At 40.8% G+C, this 19,401-nt stretch overlaps 1 protein-coding gene across 3 annotated transcripts in view; it reads right to left on the bottom strand.

The window, feature by feature from the left end:
• prdm16 (PR domain containing 16) overlaps positions 1-19,401 on the bottom strand; it is a 167,760-nt gene that overhangs the window by 65,959 nt on the left and 82,400 nt on the right. For all 3 annotated transcript variants that reach the window (XM_039604745.1, XM_039604744.1, XM_039604746.1), the window contains exon 3: positions 10,090-10,137. In XM_039604745.1, coding sequence (XP_039460679.1) covers positions 10,090-10,137 — 48 coding nt within the window. The remainder of the gene's footprint in view (positions 1-10,089; positions 10,138-19,401) is intronic.

The raw sequence follows: 19,401 nt of genomic DNA, 5'->3' as shown, positions 1-19,401 counted from the left end.
AACACAGCAAAATATGACATGAATGTACTCTGTACTCTGTAAAAAAAAAAGAAGCATTGATTGGAGTTTTACATTTGGCTATTTGTTTTTTCCGCAAGTACTTAAAACAGTAATCACCACTGACAAAGAAAGGATGTGCAATTTCATGTAAATTGATCCCTAACTGTCGTATTAGATAGTTCTTTCCTTCAGTGCCAAGGCACTGTCTGTAGGGTTCATATCAGCAGCGTGTAGGCCACGCTCTGTGACTGCAGTGAACTTCTCCCATTAGTTTCAGTGTTATTAGCAGAATAAAAGGATTATCCACTATGAATTACTGCTAGGACACAGAATACCCTCTCTTGGGAGGATGCTCTGTGTGAGCCTGCCTGCATCTGTGTGTGTGTGTGATATCCTCTCAGTGCCTGCCTCTCCTGGGATCCCCCACTCAGCCTAATCATTGTTTCTCTAACAGATAATTCTCCATGTCCTCACACGTGTCTCCGTGTGTGTTTGTGTGTGTGTTAATTGGCACTGTGCTGGCTGAGTGTGCTCTTCCTTGTAATCACTTAATTAGGGGTGACGGCCCCGATGGTTGTTTACTCAATTAGCCATCCTCTTTAATTATCTAATTCACAGCAAGTCAACTGTCCTTGTTAGCACGCTCAAAGAAGTGATACGCTATGTATGCAGTATAACCGCGTATGCATTAATGTACACGAGCGAGAGCTCTGATGAATAAAACGACGCAGAGGGGACAGCTTGAAGACATGCATAAAAGGGAAGCTAGTGCTCCTGCTTAAGGCTACACACCGACAAACACCTAACAGATACTTCATCAGACGCTAGGCCATGCTCATGGACCGCATATGAGCGCTCGCCCACATGCCTCAGATTACCGGTGCCTTGATTCCCTGGGATTTAATCATGAAAGATAAAATCTACATCAAAAAAAAAAGAAAGCGAGTGAAATCTCATGGTGAGTATGATTGATGGTTGCTTTAAATGGAGGCGTCCAGGGCCAACTCTATTGTTTCTTTCTGACCAGCCATGCCATCCACCCCGCCACCTCCACCCCCACTCCTTCATGTGGATTAAGGCCTGCCGTTTATTTAACAGTTCATTTGAGCGAAGGGGCAACCAAGGTGAAGCCAGTGGGAGGCAAGAGGGGTTGGCAGGGTGTCTGTGCTGTGCCGTGGCAGGACGTCCCTTGTGGGACAGTGCCAGGCTGCGCTGTGGGGAGACGAGACAGGGCCTCCCCAGTGGACTAATGCCCTGTAATGAAGATTAAGACTCAGTCAAAGACCATACTGTTCAGCCGAGATTGGAGGGAAGGATGGAAGGATGAAAGGAGGGGGAGAGGGAAGGAAGTGAGGATAAAGGATAAAGTAGGGATAGAGAGGACAGAAACCCTGCTTTTCACAATGTGTTTGAGGGTGGATTATCCTAATTTGCAGCAACAGGTACAGATACCATCAACTATAGAGAAAAATCAGCCCATAAAATGAGTTGTTTTGAGGAGCTGTAACGCCACATATTTCACTTCTCTTTTGTGTATTCTAAATCAAGATGTCTGAACCACTTTGGAAAAGGGGTTTTGTCAGCAAAGCGTTAAATGACTTAAAATCAATTAGCAGCAATATAATAATGTGTAATTAGAGTTTAAAAAAAACCTTTTAAACCCAGAAGAGCTATTAATATCAACAATATCTGCTGAAGCAGTAAAAAGTTGCAAAGTTCAAACAATAACCTGCATATGATTATGGTTAAAACCATTTTTACCTCAGCAATTTAATGCATTAAACCCAATAAAGAGATGCCACAATTTTGACTGTGAAGTCAAAGACCACACACTGTGAATACCAAGACTAAAAAGTAAAAACCACTCCTGACAAGCTTCAAGCTTTTCTAACATTAGACAGTATTTATTACCTTTTTACTTCCTTTTTGCTCTCCAAGAACATCCGGGGAAGATGTCTGTCAGTTAAAATGGTGTTTGTTCCACTTTCTTTCTCAGCCATTTAGTGGTGAGGATGTGTCCTTGTACTTGGGAACTACGGCTACCTCAAAGGCAAAATGTATGCACTGCTAAAACAATAAGCTCCAAGTCTGCAGGGTTGTATAATATTCTTATTTAGTGTTAACATCTGTAGCAGGACAAAACAGGAAAAATACACTGATGCTTTATGAGTCATAAAGTTAGTTTTACCTGCTTTACATAAAAGTGTGTTTTTCGATCTTTTGTGTAATCTTTGTGTTGATTTACTTGGATCCCCATTAGCTGTTACCAGCATTTTTGGGAGGGGTTAAGGATCTTGCATTTTTGATCTTGAAGAGCAACCCAGGGCCCCATTTGCAAAATCCTCTTGGCTTTAGAGAAAGTCACTGATACATTTTCAGAACTACTTATTATTTTTTTAAAAAAATACATTTTCTGGCCTATCTGGAGCTCAGATAGGCTTAAAACACACAAGCACACATATAGTATTCCAATATCTGTATGTGTATCTGGGGCTCTTTGTGGAAGTATCAAGATAGTTGACTAGAGCTGCTTCAACACATGACACGCTTCACTTACCACCCTGTGGCTAAAAGCTCCCCTAAGACCTGTTACACTGAGACACACTCCCTCTGTCTCCCGCCACGACCACATCCTTCACTTTTATATTCCTCTTCCACCTCCTCGTGTTCTTTTACTTTCCTCCTTTTCTCTTCTTTAATTTCTGATGAATTTTTAACGTGGTTTGTCTACCTAAAATATTCCAGAGGGCAAAGTGATGCGTAGACACTGGGAAGGATGGTCGGACGGGTGGGTGGGTGAAGAGAGAGCGGTATTTTTTTCACATGACCTTGTATTGACAGGGCCAGGCTCTTTCCCCCCACTCTCTGTCTCTCTTCTCCAGACGGGCCCTGTCTGTGACTGGGCTGGCAGTTCTTGCCTCTCTTGGGCATTCTGGCATTCCTCCCTGTCATGCCCCCCCATCCCCCTGCCTCCGGCTGTCTGTTGGTTTCTGAGCGTTTCCATCTTTATTGACACATACTCTCTTGCTTTAACTCCATCTCTTGCCAGTCTATCTATAGACTGGCAAGAGATGGAGTTGCATCAACTGCTCGCCGGCTCTCATTCTGTCTCCCTTTCTTTGGCATTCTCTTCGGGCTGATTGATGAAGCGTTGGGAAAAATAACAATAAATATGAAAGTTATGCAAAGTCTTGACAGAGTCGGCGTGCTCTTTTCTAAATCAAGTAAACAGCTATGATCAAAGCACAAAGTGCAGATGAATCTTTATCTCCCTCACTCGACAGGTGAAAGTATTTTTATACTATTTTATATTATTTTTGACAAGCAGGACCACACAACTCTTTCCTTTCACCCTCCCCCATGCTTCTAAGTTTCTGTGGCAACACTATGTGGATCGTCATGTTTTTATCACCCGTGCTCGACCAGCCGACCCTCTGCATTCACTCTGTCTGCCTTAATGGACTCACTGCTCTTTTGATAGACAAGACTCTGTGTGTGTGTCTGTGTGTGTGTGTTTTATAGAGAATCACACAAGACAAGAATTCTGCATTAGGATTAAGAGAATCATGAGCATCAAAGGAAATTCCACTTTCTGAAACAATGTATGAAAAGCACCAAATTCGGGAAACAGACAAAAGTTGAATGCTACACACTGATGACTACAGATCTGCAGAAGTAGCCCAAGCTGTGATGGAACTGTGTGATGGTTCATTTAGGCTACTGTTTGAGGGAGGGGGCTTCTGGATTTGAGTGCTGATTTAAAGTTTGAAAAATAGGAAACAAAAAAAAATTGCAAAATGTTTTCAGGTTGATGATGGTTCTCACAGCCTGTTTACTATTGTTTATCATTATTCATAGGGGCTTATATAAAAACCTGACTAATATTACATGAAATGACAATAAGGTGACAATAAGTTCAACCGTTCTAGAGGGAGGTTTTAGTCTTTTATACTTTTAGACTTGTGTTGAGAAGATTGCAGTCAGGGAGTAAGAGTGTCCCCGCAAGCATAGTAAAATTGAATGTGTGAGGTCAATATGTGTGAGGAAACTCATATGACAGCCCCCGCAACTGTCAGAGTATCACCCTCCTTCTTTTGTTGGGTGACCCTAGAGAATGTGGTGGGAATGGCCACTGGGAGAGAGATTACGACGAGACAAAGACTGCGAGAGGGAATGAGTGAAGGATGGAGAGTGAAAGGCAGAAGAAAATAAAGTGAGGGATAGAGAGAGAGAAAGACAGAGGTCAGAGAGCCAGCTGATGTGAAAGTGCCTCCGATCACCTCGTGCTTCTCCTCCGCCCCCTCGCTCTGTCTCTCTCTATCTGTTCCACTCTTTCTTTCGTTCGTTCCCACTTGAATTCCTCTCCCAGCGCTTCACTCCGATGTGACGTTGGTTTTTGATTGACGATAACAACAGAGATGCGTCAGTCAAGGCCCACACACGCTGTACACACACACACACACAAGTTAAAAGTGCCAATGGGAGTTAAAAGTGGCACTCGAGAGAGCAAATACACACACACACACACAGACACACACACATGAGTACAGTAACACACAGCAGCAGGCTCTGAGTGAATGCTCCTCACAAGGCATAATGACAGCATTCTGCAGTAACCATAGTTGGGACAGTTCCCACAGACAAGACAGGCAGAGAAAGAGAAAGACCATTTCTTTCTGTCTTCACCTCTCCTCCTACTCCCCACCTCTTTTCCAACAACCCTGACTTTGTCTGGAGCATGTGACCCTCCACAAATCAACACTATTGGCTAACAAAGTCTGGAGAAATGAATCTTCTACTGTCACCAGTGAGTGCAGACACATTTAGGAGACCCCCTCCCCCCTGAAAAAAATAAATAAATAAATATATTAAAAAATCTATCTCTAGGATTAAATACTTGATGCTTCTAAGACGTTTTTTAGCTTCACCCGAAGCCTCTTAAATTGCTCTTGCAGCATTATTGCTACGTAACTGATAAACCATCATTAAACAGCTCAGTTTGTAGAGACTGAGCTGAGTGTGCATTTTGGGCATTTGAAAGACAGATAATGTACTTATCAACCTTTTATTTTTATACACAGTACAATATCAGGAGGCAAAGGTTATAAGCTAGAAGATCTTCCTGCAGCATTTGCTCACATACATGATTTCTCTGCATATCTGCCTGCCTCATCTTTCCATAAGCTCTACACAAACTATCTACAAGCTCAGAGTTGATTATCTCCTGGTTTCAGAACACTTTCTTCCTCTCATTGGACCAGACACAGTGCAGCATTTCGTGGTGTATATTTTAAAGGGGGGAAGGGGATGACAGTGGTGATGTGGTGGTGGTGCTGGTGGGTGAGGGGGTGGGGGGCATGGAGCCAAGTGAAAACATGTCAGTCAGGCCCCATTAAAACGTAACCCTGCCCAGCAGAAGAAAGAGACCCATATCATCATTAAGTCATCTCGGGGCGAAGCAAAAACCACAAATATTATTCCTGCAGCCCCCCGAACACCTAACACACACACACACACGCATGCTTGCACACTCCTCCCTTTTCTTTCCTTTAGATGACAAGGAAGACGGGATGATTGGAGCTGTGCTGTGTTTGCACACTGCCTGAGAATGACAAGAAGATGTTTGGGAACTTCCTGATCCTGGAATGGTTTATATATTTTTTGATAATTACGAAGTTCATGCATAGAGCTATAAGTGAGTGACTACCTATCTAACTATATAGAATTTTTTCTCCCAGCCCACAAAAAAATATAACATTTCACAGAAAAGCAACACAAATTCATATTTATGAATTGATGACATGTAATTGACTTAAAATTACTGAATTATCCCAAAAAAGACCTGCAGTTATTCATTTCAGCTCTCCATTAGTGTATGCGTACCTCACATCCTCTGAGTGTAACAGAGATGTTTTGTACAATCCAACTTTAGACCTGCACTACGCTTTGTGCTGATGCGTGTGTTTGTGTTTGAAGCACACATGCAGAGAGCCTCCCCCTGAAACCAGGGGGTATTTGTGACGTTCAGCATTATGAAAAATGACTTGCCCCCGTGGCACACTGGGGTGGCAGTGATTATAATATCCAGATAATCATTTCAAACAAATTATCATAATTATCAATCAATCATGAGCCTATTTAAGCAGGCGGAGGCATGGGGGAGTGTGAGGCTGTTGGACGAGGGTAAACCATGGCCCGAAGCGCTGGATCACTTCTGTGACCCATGAGCCTCCCTCTGTCCACATAATAGCCCTCATACATTTAGGGTCATTTAGCTTGTGTATTTAGAGACTCAATTCCCCAGCTTGATATGGACAAGAAAAAAAAGATACTCAGTGTGTGTGCACACACACCCATAGACTCAGAGCTGCAGCTGATCCCCATTTGGCTCCCTAGGCTTTCAACATGGAATGGGAAAAACCTACTAGGTCAAAGTTCTTGTCAACCCATGTCATATTCCAGTTTGCAAACTGCATTACGCTGCAGATTAAATAAAGTCTGGTGCTTAAGTGTGAATAAAAGTATAAATGAGGATCCCTGCCGAGCACAGAATGAAGTCATGTTTCACTATGAGGAATGCTTCAATCCAATATTGATACATTAGGTGACTATGCCCACCTTTTGTCAGACAAAAAAGAGAGGAAGAGCGACAAGGAGACTAACAGAGATTTAAGAGATTGTCTTAAACAGATATTTCCCTGTATCGTTTCACAGAAAATCCCCTGTGAAAAGCAGTGTGAATTGATTCAATCTCAGTGGTATTGAGAGGTGAATGAATGGGGCTTGGCGAGAGAGACAGAGAAATTGAGAGAGAAAGAGAGATAGAAAGAGAGAGAGATAGATAGTAGCCCTTCGGGGGAGATGATCGTCTTGGGAAAAAAGCAATCAGTGCTCATTGATTTTCTCTGCTGGTTGAATGGAGGGTGTCTATCTGGAAGTCATTATCTGCCATCTGATCTGCTGGAGTGTTTACACACGTCGGTGTGGACAGCAGCGCTCTTCTGAAGATGAGGATTAACACACACAGAGACCCACAGACAGACGAACACGCACACACTGCACAGACTGTGGTCTTTCCCCCTGCTCCGTATCTAACTACCACCCTTAAATCCAAGAAATCCAAAAAGAAACACAAGTCCTCCAATACCCTGTTAATGTCCACACACACACACACACATACACTTAAGTGTATGTGAAGTGTGTGAAAGGGAATATACATAAGCAGGGCCTAGACAGCTAAACAGACAGATAGTCCTGTTTTGTATAGCCAGACCAGACCAAACCAAACAATCCCTGATCCTATCACCAATAGCCCCTGATAGCAATCTATAGCTACAACAACACCATCCTATGTGCCGAGAAAAAGAGATGGATAAAATGAATGGAAGAAGATGGAGAGAGTAAGCAAAAGAGGGATTCAGATAACAGACCTTTTTATTTGCCGTGTTTGTGTGGTGTAAAGATGCATGCATGGAAGCCAGTAAAAAACTTCATACATACAAACATCGACACTCACAGACATACACACACACACAGCTATAAGGTCAGCACTGGGCAGCTTTTAGTAAGTGGAAGAAAGAAACTGCAGTATTATCTTTGCTTCTATTTTATCCCCTGCCTTGTCCCTGGCTCTAATGGTGCCTCCCTCTAGCCTTTACTCACCTTTCAGACTGACACATTAATATAAAATTAACTGGAATGTTAGTACAAGGAAAGGACGAACATAATTTATATTTCTATATAAGATTACGGTAGGGTTACTATTAAATCTCTTGCAATGTGAGAGAGCGTGTGCTGATTTCGATTTTTTCTTTTCTGATCTATTTGTGCTTTTATTTTTCTTGAAATTTCATTTATTTTGTTAATCTAATTTTAATTTGCTGCATAGTTTTCTACAAAAAAGAAAGTCATATATTACTATGCCAAATTACCATAAAATTACAGGATCCAAAGAAACCAAAAGTGAGTCATATTCTCATCTTATTCATCAAGTCATACACATTCTGCCCATTTTGTGCAGAGGCTGGTAGCCTACCCATACAAAATAATCTGAAATTGTTAATGATAACTCAATAATGCACACAGTAGCAGCATGTAGATATGCATCACTATCTATAAAATATACTATATGTAACATACATATATATATATATATATATACACACATAACTGCAACTCTGTTCGCTGGAATGTGACGCAGTATAACAAATGAGAACTAATAACCGGCAGTTATGCAAACACATCTCTCTGCAATGAACTAGTTTATTCACAAGTTACGACTAAATTAAAATTCTGCCTTAATCAAGCATAGCAATGGTAATGACACAGTAGAGGCAGAAGAAGCCGGTGTTTGTGTGTGCGTGCGTGCGTGCATGCCCTCTGTTTGTGTGTGACTGCATGCGGATGAATGAGTCATGTCATAAGGAATGGCTCATGCATAATTTCATTCATATTCATAACAGGCATGTGGTCTGCCACCGCCCGATGAGGGCCCACCGCAACTCACACACTGCATAATGAGATGTGGCCAGTGTGTTTTTGTGCGTGTGTCTGTTGGGCTTTTTTTTTATTAACCATAGGTAGGCATGTTGTAAGCCTGTGTTCTGTCATCTGTGTGAGCCTCAGTGTATACACATTACAACTCTATGCTCCTATCACTGCATGTATGCAAACGCCTAAGCATGAGGACTACGTGTGAGTGTGTGTGTGTGTGTATGAGATCATGTGCGTGCAGAGTGGAGTGCATGGGTCACTCTTATGTGGAAGGTGGTTGGTAGTTTATAAAACCAAGTAGGTTTTTCCACATTGTATGAACATGTGGGGAAGACAGAACAGCCCAAACCACTTGCGGTCAACTCTTAAAATAAGCTCATTGACTAATGTAGGATTTCAAATCAACCAAGCAGTCAGTGATTTACATGCCTGCCTGTTTATAGATGGCGCAGCAACAGGACCCTTGACCTGAAATGCAAATGAGTACACTTATTTCATATTTCTTTTCTAAGAGCCATAATTATAAACTGCACTAAAAAGACTTGAAGTAAATTTTGCCATGCAGATGTTCTGTCCTCTTCCACAATTACTTTTTCAAAGGTAGTCAGATTTTTATATTAAAAAAGCAGCCTACTCATATTTGACCATTTTGTCATGTAAGATAACACAAAGGTATAAATATAATAAATGTTGCACCAATGCCATCTCAAAGATCTGAGAGCTACTGTACCACAAGTTCAAGCAATCTAAAGGCAAAAAAAATCAGCTCTCAGTGGGTTTCGATGGTTTTGGTGGGATACTGTAAATATGTATTGCTAAACAATATAACTTACTGCTGTTGGTTTTTCAACAACTGATTCCGACTACTCAATCACTGACTTGAGTTGGCTATGCCAGCAATGGCTTTAGTATTTCTCAGAAAGAGCGTGCCCTCTCCAGAAGCCATTGTTCTTTCATGGACCATTAGATGGACATGAACTCTCTTGCTGTTCTTTGTTGACCTAGTGACACTGGTCATAAAATCAAACTGCCCAGCCTCTTCAATAAATTTATCACCTCATAAAGTGGTCACTGACTGGTCAATGAGACGTATCGGTCATAGTGTGTTTGCGTGTGTGTCTGTGTGTGTGTGTGCGCGTCAGTCTTTTTTTATCAGAGTGAAGAGAGGGTTTCTTAGAATGCAGATCACTGTTGTTCAGTCTTCAGTGATAATAAAGGCTTTAGTCACTTAAACGCTAGCCAATGAATGCAGTTGCAGTGCACCACATGGACGGACATTACTGATGGGCAACAGGATGAACACATTTCACAGAGCTCATCACAGAGCTTTAAAAAAATTGCTAGTGGAGGTTCTTGTAATAAAATATAAGCTCATATGACCTCACACAGAGGCCAGTGATTTTTTTTAGATCCCACAAACACAGTCAAATGTGGAATAAAAGACCCACTTTTCTGTGACTGCTACAGAATACCAGTCTATTACTTCATCCTCCCAAGAAATCTGATAGTTTTGATTTATTGGTAAAAACCAGCAGAATAGTTATTCAGGGAGCAATCCGGGTTGCACAGAAGTATAACGATTTATAACTATCCTACCTTTTTGATGCAGCTATCAGGGGAGTCATCCTCATGGTCATTCATCATCTGCGAAACAAACACAAAAACATATATAATATACATATCTTTTCAGTGTGCCAGACAAGTTTTGATTTTGATTGAGAGTCAAATACATTTGTCAAAGCATTAAAAGAAAACATCAATTCCAGCACTTCAAATAAGGTTTGACCGTCGGTGCTTGATGACAAAAGCACGGGGTGTTCGCAGTTCATCACACACACACACCCTCTGGGCTACAAATGTGACCAGAGGGATATAATAATGGACTAAGAGGTCACAAAAACACACACAGAAGCAAACATAACACTGCACACATTCTGATGAATGAATACCCCGCATTTGATGTTAATTCTCCACTTCAGCATTGCAGGAAATTTCACTGAGAATATCTGTGTGTGTGTGTGTGTGTGTGTGTGTGTGTCAGCGTGTGTGTGTGTATAATTAAGCCTTCAAGCAATATTTACTGGGGGCAGATGGGTGGTAGAATGCTCCCAGTGTCTGCTAGAGGAAATGAAGGAAGTGGGGGAATGATGAAGAGATGGGGCTACTCTACTGCAGTGAGAGGGCATTTCACATAGAATGGTAACCCAGAGTCTCTCTAAGTTTGCCTGTCTTTTTCTCTCCCTCTCTGAAGCCCATTGACGGTAAATGAGGATCAAAGAAGAAATGCAGACTGTTTTCAGAGCAGTTTGGGGTGGAGCTGAGGATCAGCATAGTACTTTACTGAGTTTAGGTCAAATTAGGCCTATAAAACTTCCCCAAGTGCAGACTTAAAGCATATCTGAACCTTCCTTTTCCTGCTCACTATCCTCCCCATCTGCCCTTTAACAGTATGCATGTTGTTTGGGCGTTGTGACAAGACTGGCTGCCCTTATATTAGAGCTGACATATTAAAGTTTGTATTTCCTTAACCAACGCGGCCCACCGTGATGGGAAAAGAGATATTTATCTGCTGTGGAATCTCCATGTAGACTGTGGAGCTATTCTTCAAATTCTGGCTCACAGCGATGTCTTTTATGCACCTTTCAATACAAGGCTGTAATTCACAGGAAGTTATTATGAATTATGTGCATGAGATTTAGGTTATGCCCACTTGCTTGAGCCTCAGGAAAAAAAAAGAGCTTGTGAGTTTCTCCAACTGTTTATTCTTTAGTTAAAATTGAAAAAAAAGGAACTTTAGTACATAGTAGTGCAGAAAAGTTGACTCTTTCTTCTTCTTCCCTCCCTCCCCCTTGCCAAACAGTGAACCAGATGGGCCATATGCACACGGATGTACCTTAATCGATGGTTTTCTACATTAAGCTGTCTAGGGATGTGCTTCTAAGCCTCACCAAATGGTAGTAATTACACCACAGACACTTACAAAAGTGTTTTCAACCTACTTACTGTACACATCATCTAAACCTTTACAGACGCATCCTGTTCCTGTGAAATCCACTCCAAACAAAGCAACAGTAAACATGCTATCAAATTGAAGAATTTTCACTTGCGACTGTAGCTCCCTTGTTTTCAAAATGTGCACATAGAAACTGCGCTGCTAGATGAAAATATAAGTGTCCTTGCTGATTTGGTAACTTATGTTACAGGCATGTTAGCATAAGTCAGTGAAAAAAGACCAAGCTTTGCCGATCGTCCAATTTTGTGCGTTTTTTTTATTTATTTTTTTTTATTATAAAGCATTTCTTGTATATCCAATTTTATGTTCATTATTTCAGTTTAGTAAATTACAGGGGCATAGGGATGAAAAAAACGAAACCACGACAAAGTTTATTCTTGATGAAAAAAGCAGCCACAGATGCCAACGTCATGATTTAAAGGAACAAGTGGTCACAAACCGGCACAAAATAAACAGACAATTTTTTTAATTTTGTGAAACAAAAGTAGGCCTCGTCGGCTTTAACATGATTTCAACATGACTATTTATTAGAAAGAAAGATATCCGATTTCTACGTCTGCCTGGGAGGTAAAAAAACAGTGCTCGTGAACTTTAAAACTTGGAATAGAGTGACAGTAAACTAGAGAAAGTGTGTAAGAGAGAGAGGCTGCAGTTTGGAGTGTGCTGTCCCATTTCTTGTAATACACCAAACCAGCTGCAACAGTTTACAAAACCAACAGCTTGGCTGGGTCATCTAAAATGCTACCAGGCGTTCAACAGCTATAGGACAATTTCTGGACTTTCCCTCTGCTCTGCTCAGCTACATGCCAAGTGTGTGTGTGTGTATCAAATTGTGCAAGAGTAACCTAAAACTCTAGAAGACATGCAAGCAGACATGAGTGGTTTTACTGATGCCTTAATGCCTTTCAGCTTTAGGTTGGGGGTCGGGACTGTGTGGGCACTCCTTCGTCCAAACCTCCCTTCTGAGTCCAGAAACACTGAGCTCATTGTCAGAAATATGGCCGACTAATTATAAAGCTTCCTTGCATTTTATTTCTATGCATTTGTAATCTAGATTGTCTATTGTGAAGCCACCCATTTTTTTTGGAAGTTAAATATAAAGACTAGTGGTTAACAGGGTACTCTGTGATCTAAAGTTCACAAAGACAGGTGGAGATGCTCTTTCAACACTGGCAAGTTGTGTGTACACACTGACTCACATAATACCCTCACACACTTACCAGACAAACACATGCAACGAATATTGTACCCTTGCAGCAGGACTCTGCCAAACAAATAAATAAGCTATTAATTAGGGAAGGAAAATGTGATTGGCCACTGACTGGCAGACCTATGATTTATTGCACGTGTCACCGTCGCCTCAAAGTGACTTTACTCTTGGTTGGAGAGACAGGTCGAAATACAGACCGGCCTATGTTGAGAGGGATAGATTTTCCACTACACACAGAGAGAGGTAAAATTGTCCATTTGTTCTGTATCTAGCCTGCTGAATGCTGACATGTCAATATGTCTTATGGAAAAGAGAAAACACTGAAGTGAGGGTAATTAGACAGAGTGTGTAAAATGTGTGTCTGGGCACACAAATGTCTCTCTCTGGCCCATATGACCTCAAACATAAACAAATCCAGTCGTGGCTTGATGAAAGTGCAGCCACCTGCAGAATCCTTCCACCGAGAGCTGTCCAGACCCTCATTAGGAATATGCGTAACTGTGTGTGTTTGTACATGTGAGACTGTGTCTGTGGCGTGTGCTTTCGACCTGACCGTGAGGGAAAACCCCTCCATTATTAGTTTTTCATAGCACAACTTTTGTTATTGGACAGAGTCAGGAGTTTTTCAACGCCACCTTAGCACCATTCGTATTGACAGGACATGACGACCAAGTGGACAAAAGAAAACATGACGTGGCGAGAGACACTCAGTGAGTGGACTGCTTTATTGTTTTTGCAAGCTCTGTCACAGTCTAAAACACATGACAGAGCAAAATCATTCTATTAAAAAAACAGCAAAACAACCCCAAACGGGGTCTCTTTATAGAGCCCATAAAGGCACATATGTATGCTTTGCATGTACAATCAGTCCTTTAAAGAATGAACCATACACTATTCTCATAGTCACAAAATTCACCGGTATAAGATCAGAAAAGTACCCATGGTTCCCATGGTAGAGAAGGACCTAACAAAGCTTGCTCATCCATTGGAGTGAGTAGAAGAAGAGGGCCTCACTTGGAGGTTTGCATCGTAGGAAAATGTTAGCATTCTGTTGCCAAAAACAATTCTCCTCAACCCTGGATAATATGAGGCAATACAGTAACACGGCCCAATGGAGGGCCGAGGATGTCACAAAGCCACAAGTTTCCAAAAAGAACCAGCAGCAAACAAACCTCAGGGTTTTTTGAACCAGGGCCCTGACTGACAACCCATTGGCTGCAAGTGCCACACCAAGAAAGCCACAAATTGAAAGTTTTGCTACGCATTTATTGGGATCTTTTGGAGCTTCTTGGCACATTGACAGATTTTCATTGTGGTGGCAATGCCCTGGTTGGGTTATTGATCTTTTTGACGTATAGATGGAGAGGAAGCGGTCTTTCACTGTGGGTTGAGTTGAATAATATGCTGTTGAGAAAACATATTTTTGTCATTGAGCAAGAAATTTTAAAAAAAGAAAAGAAAAGAACAAAAAAGTTGTTGGAGCCTTTAAAATCAGAACTAACCATCATGTCAAACACAATCTCTACAAATGGATCTAACTCTTCTAACTCCCACACAGTTGCAAATTTGCTCGCAGCACTACAATCAATAAAATGTCACAACTACCCCAAAAAAGAAAAGAAAAAACAAAAACAAAAGTAGAAGTGATAAAAAGTCTCCTTTGTTTTTTTTTTTGTCTATGGTCTCTTGCTATCATTTGGAATCCCTGATAATGAACCTTTTACACTTTCCTGCCAGAGACTGCTTAAGTAAGGATGCTTGTCTGACTGAGTCTGCTTTTTAGCATCAAGTAAGATAGTGCCTGCTTGTTGTTCCAAGTCCTTTCTCTGGCGTGCTCTTTAAAAGGGGGTAAAATGTGGCTATTTCAGGACTTCCCAGAGATAGTGGCTTTGACAGTTGACCTAAAACAAGACCAGGGCTATGACTTCTTAAAAACATACCTCAACAATGAGGTTTCATGCAAAGATTAAGTAGGTAAGTATGAAGACCAAGGAAGGAGAAGAGGAAACAGGGCTGAAATTCACACTGCTAAATACCAGGAAACTGGGCGTCCATCAGATACAATATGATGCCTTTAATAAGTGGAAGACTTAAGGTGCTTTGGCCAAGGCAAACATCAGGGGCACTGCTGATAGGAAAGTTTCACTCTCTTTCTCCCGTTCTTTCGTTTTCTAGCCGCTATAGAAGATTATTATGTGCTTAACCACTGATTACCTAGTGTTACCTACACTTTCTGTTAAACTTAATGCGAGAAAACTACACACTTTATCAGTAAAAATGAAAAAAAAAAAGTAAAAACTAAAAAAGGATCAGGGAGATCAGACACTTATTGCATGGCGTTAAAGCTCTCTGTTACCCAATCCTACACCCAGATGGGTCAGGGTGCGGCCTGTGACGGAACTGAGAACTGTTGGTGAGATAGAGATTAGTGCACAAAGGTTAGATTTGGAAGGCAAACACTCAGAACTATTGTGTGACTCTGGAAAGTCACGGCCACTTGTCAAATACAAGCGGCTGATATTTACAGAACAAGCGTTGACCCCGTGTGTCCTGAGAGTCTTTGTGTGATTTATGAAGAAAATGGCATAGTGAAAATATACTGGCAGAGGTTTACACCGACCCCGGACAGGCTTGTCTCATCATTCCAGTGTCTTGTATGATTCGCAGATCTTGCTTAGACATGCAGTCGAGATGCCACACTCAGTACGATTGAGCAGATCAAATATTTGCGTTCATACAATTGCAGAGTTTGAAGTCATTTCTTTGTAGGAAAGTGATGTTTCAAATTGAGGTTTGCACTTAGCAAACAGACCTTGGGAAAGAAGCTCACTTCATGAAAAAGAGGGCAAAAGGAATGCAAAGGGAGGTGGAGGGAGGAGGAAAGAGAGCTGGATTTTGTAAATTTATTAAAAGGGCCATATTTTCATGGGCGCCTTGTTCGACCATTCATCACCTGACGTCCAAGACCCCTTATCCTTTTAAGGCCTTTGATTCTGAACTTTATATCGACAGAACCATACAGATAAATTATCTGCTTGGCTTCCACTTTATTGATAGGTCATTTGGGCAGATGATCAGTAATAATCATAAGTGAATAAAGGCGTGCCAATAGATCTTCTGCTAGCAGATGGTGTGACAGCCGCAAGGTTGAGACCCAATAAATAACCCTACCTTTTGGCCTAAGAGGATTGCCTACACAGCATCGGCAGCTGCTGTGGCATGCCTTTCAGATAATGATATATTGCGTCTTCCCTATTCATTTTGATAAAGGTTGCAGTTTATCGACACGTGGCAGCAGGAAGAAAAATCATATTGCTTTATTTCTTATGATCTCCTATTCTTTCTGTGACACATATTGCCTCTTAGCAAGCACAAGGTTATGGGGTAAGATTTAGAGTCTTGACCTTGGGGCATATAAATTCAATCAAAGGTCATGCCACAGATACTTTTCATTTCAGCTGAGCAAAATGCAAACACATCCAGTGCATATTTCAATGTTTACATCGATGCATGGCGTAAATCTGATATTGCTATTCAGCTCAGCAGTGTCACATGTTTCAGATCTTTATTTCCCCTTACAAACTGAATTTGTGTATTTACGTATATCAGACCACACTGTCTGTCCCAATATGAATCCCTAATTCAAACCAGGAATTCCTTTTAGTAGGTAGAAAAGGGCACAGAAACACAGACAGGGAGATCTCTCATCACATTAAGGCTTTTCTGGACAGCAACCACTGAGATATTGTCATGTGATGACTGACAACTGGCGAGTAAATTGCATATAGTTTATCAGGGTCAGGCTAAATATTTACAACATAAGCACATTTCAGCATAAACAGCAAGGGTTTGGTAGCTTTTCATTTCATTACTTTAAACCCAGTATATGTATGTAAAGAATAGGCTTGCTCAAACAAGGGGACTACATGTGGACAGATATTCAACAAAATGCAAGACAGGAGAAAATGAGGAAAACGCAAAGACATTTTGAGGAAGTTTTTGCTTGAAAAACTGTATTTTACAAGTCTGTATATTGGCTTTCATATGTGCTGTGTATGTTAGTGAGGCATCCCCTTGAAAATGCCTAAGACAAGTAAGGGCTTTTTTAAGGGTTTCATGGGTTTATACCAAGGTCAAGTCCTACACACGATGATTACGATGATGCCCGAGAAGGCCAAAGCTATGCCAAGTAACTTGCTGATGAGATTTCTCTGGCAGATAAACAAACAAGGCTTGAACATGAATTTCCTGTTCAAGAGTATGAGAGTGTTTGTTTGTGCCCGGCAGTTTACTTTGGAAATATGATGTTTGATCTGATGCACCAAACAGTGACAAATTATACACATACTAGAACCATTAGGCTACATAATTACAGTACTAACAGTAATCCAGATCAATTATGAAGCACCTCCAGCAGTTTCGGTGCAATCTAGTGTGGGTATACACATTTGTGAGCCAGTCTTTACTCTGAGTAGTCATTTTATAGTGGTCCTGGCCTCTGTGTTTACCAAGACATTTAGACTTAGGTCTTAGGTTATCAGTAGGACTAAAGTAAATGGTATAGCGCTTTGTTTTTATTGTGCTAATATACTTTTCAACAAACACGCAATGAAATGACTAAGACAAAGCTGCGCATTGGTTAAGAATATCCTTTCTTTTACAGAAACAGATCCATCAAATGAATAAAAAAATGCTTTTTTAAGTCTGAGTCAGCATTCTCAGCTGTAACCAGAAAACAAAGTTAAAAACCTTTAAAGCTTTTTTTGTTTTTTTACCGAATAAATTCAAACGCAATTATCCCTAACTGAAGCTTGTGCACAATATAAATACCAGCAATAATAATGGCAGCTTAATAGTTTTAATGGCTGCTATTAGCATGTGTGCTATTTTGAGTACGATGTGACGATAAAGCACAAAAAGCATTTGTATATAACAAATGGACTGTAACTTAGAGCGCTGTTTATCCTTGTGATTTCTTTTGGTGGCCAATCAGATTATTTACACGGTGGAAACATATAAAGACTAGAGCACTTAAGCTAGTTGCTACTGCCAAAAGATACTGTCTGGAGATATTGGCTATAAATGACTTCTTTTACTATGGTGGCCAGAAATTTAGCATAGGGTTTATACAAAGAAAAAGAAAAGGTAACATACTTGATTGCCAAGTGCAAATAATGGTCCCAAAATCCTTTTTTTAGTTTCATATGTTTTTATTTCACCAGCCATTAAGTATTTGGCAATTGCATATGTTCTAAATAATGGTTTAAAAGCCTCTATAGTCTTTCTGTACTCACTACATGGGTAGTTTTTTTATCAGGGGATTTTAGAAATGACCACACTCGACGATCCAAATGACGAAGACGGTGACTACAAAATTATGTCTACTAAATAACGAAAAAGAAAAACAGACTGAAGAGCAGCTGCACTTTAAAAACACAAAGGTAACATCAAGATATGACTGATTAAACGGGTTGTGGAAAAGAATCATCTACTTTTCTGCACTTAGCGATTTGCTCTCTCAGATTTTTGCTATAGGGCCACCTTTATGGGGCTCTTGTGCTCTGTCTGGCTTTTTTTTCTTTTCTGTCTTCCTGGAGTCATACTCTGTTTAGCCTTGCTCCCGAGAGATAGCAACATTTATCACCTCAGGAAGTGTCTCTAAGTCCACAGGATTAACCCATCACCTCCACAATAAATGTCAAGCTCTTATGATTAATGAAGCTAATGAATTCAATTATAGCAGCAGTGTCCAAGAACATTGTAGTAAGATGATTCACCGCTGTCCTTTTTTTTCCCCTCAGCTGACCTAAAGTTTGTCTGTCTGGGTTAAACCAGTAATGGGTGGTAAAAGCAAAGTTGTGAGACATGCTGCCCACCACTGCTTGACAGTGATACAGTTACATCTTTGGTTTCTCTTTCATCAGCCTGGCATGTTGGTTTGGCCTTGTGGACATCTCAAAGATATAAGATATAACTGTTTGGAGATAATGTAGCGGTTCCACTCCCTTGTACAAAGGCCATTATCTGATGTTTTTGCCATCAAAACCCAAGATGAGTTGAAGTGTCACATGGTATCAGACTTCAAAAGAGTGTGGGGTTATGATGTTGCAAAAGCAATGATACGATGCTACTGCTTATCCCAGCACTGAACGTAAAAAAAAGTCTGCACAAGAGTGGACTTTGTGGTGCAAGACGCTGCCAAGTAAAATTTTAATATCTGACAGATACCTCATGTCATTCCAAAGTTCAATTGCTCTTATTGCATATAAACCAAAAACTGTTCGATCAATACCAGCAATTATAAGCTCCTACGTCAGACTGCTGAAGAGAAAATGCACCTCTGTGCAGGTGAATATTAATACCTACTCCTCTGACCTTCGTGCTCATCAAAAATGAGTTTATTAGCTAAGCCATATAAGGCCAAGGTTTTTACAGCCCTATTAGAGTGAAGCAGAGACTATCTCTGTCACTAAGATTCATGTTGCCCAGCTTATCGAGCACTTCCGTTATCAGCACAAACCTTCAGCAAGGGACACTAAGTCCCAGTTGCACACCTCAGACATGAGACCCATCAAACCTCACAGGTCTTATCACACTTATCATTTTATTCACCGGTGTCCGTGAAACAGTTTTTTTTTTTTTGTAGAGCTTTTCATCATCATCCTCACGATCATCCTAGTACAAT

This window comes from Oreochromis aureus, linkage group 20, assembly GCF_013358895.1.
Source record: "Oreochromis aureus strain Israel breed Guangdong linkage group 20, ZZ_aureus, whole genome shotgun sequence".
Taxonomy (NCBI): Eukaryota; Metazoa; Chordata; class Actinopteri; order Cichliformes; family Cichlidae; genus Oreochromis; species Oreochromis aureus.
Note: the sequence above shows the minus strand (reverse complement) of the source record. Positions and strands in the feature narration are given on the sequence as shown.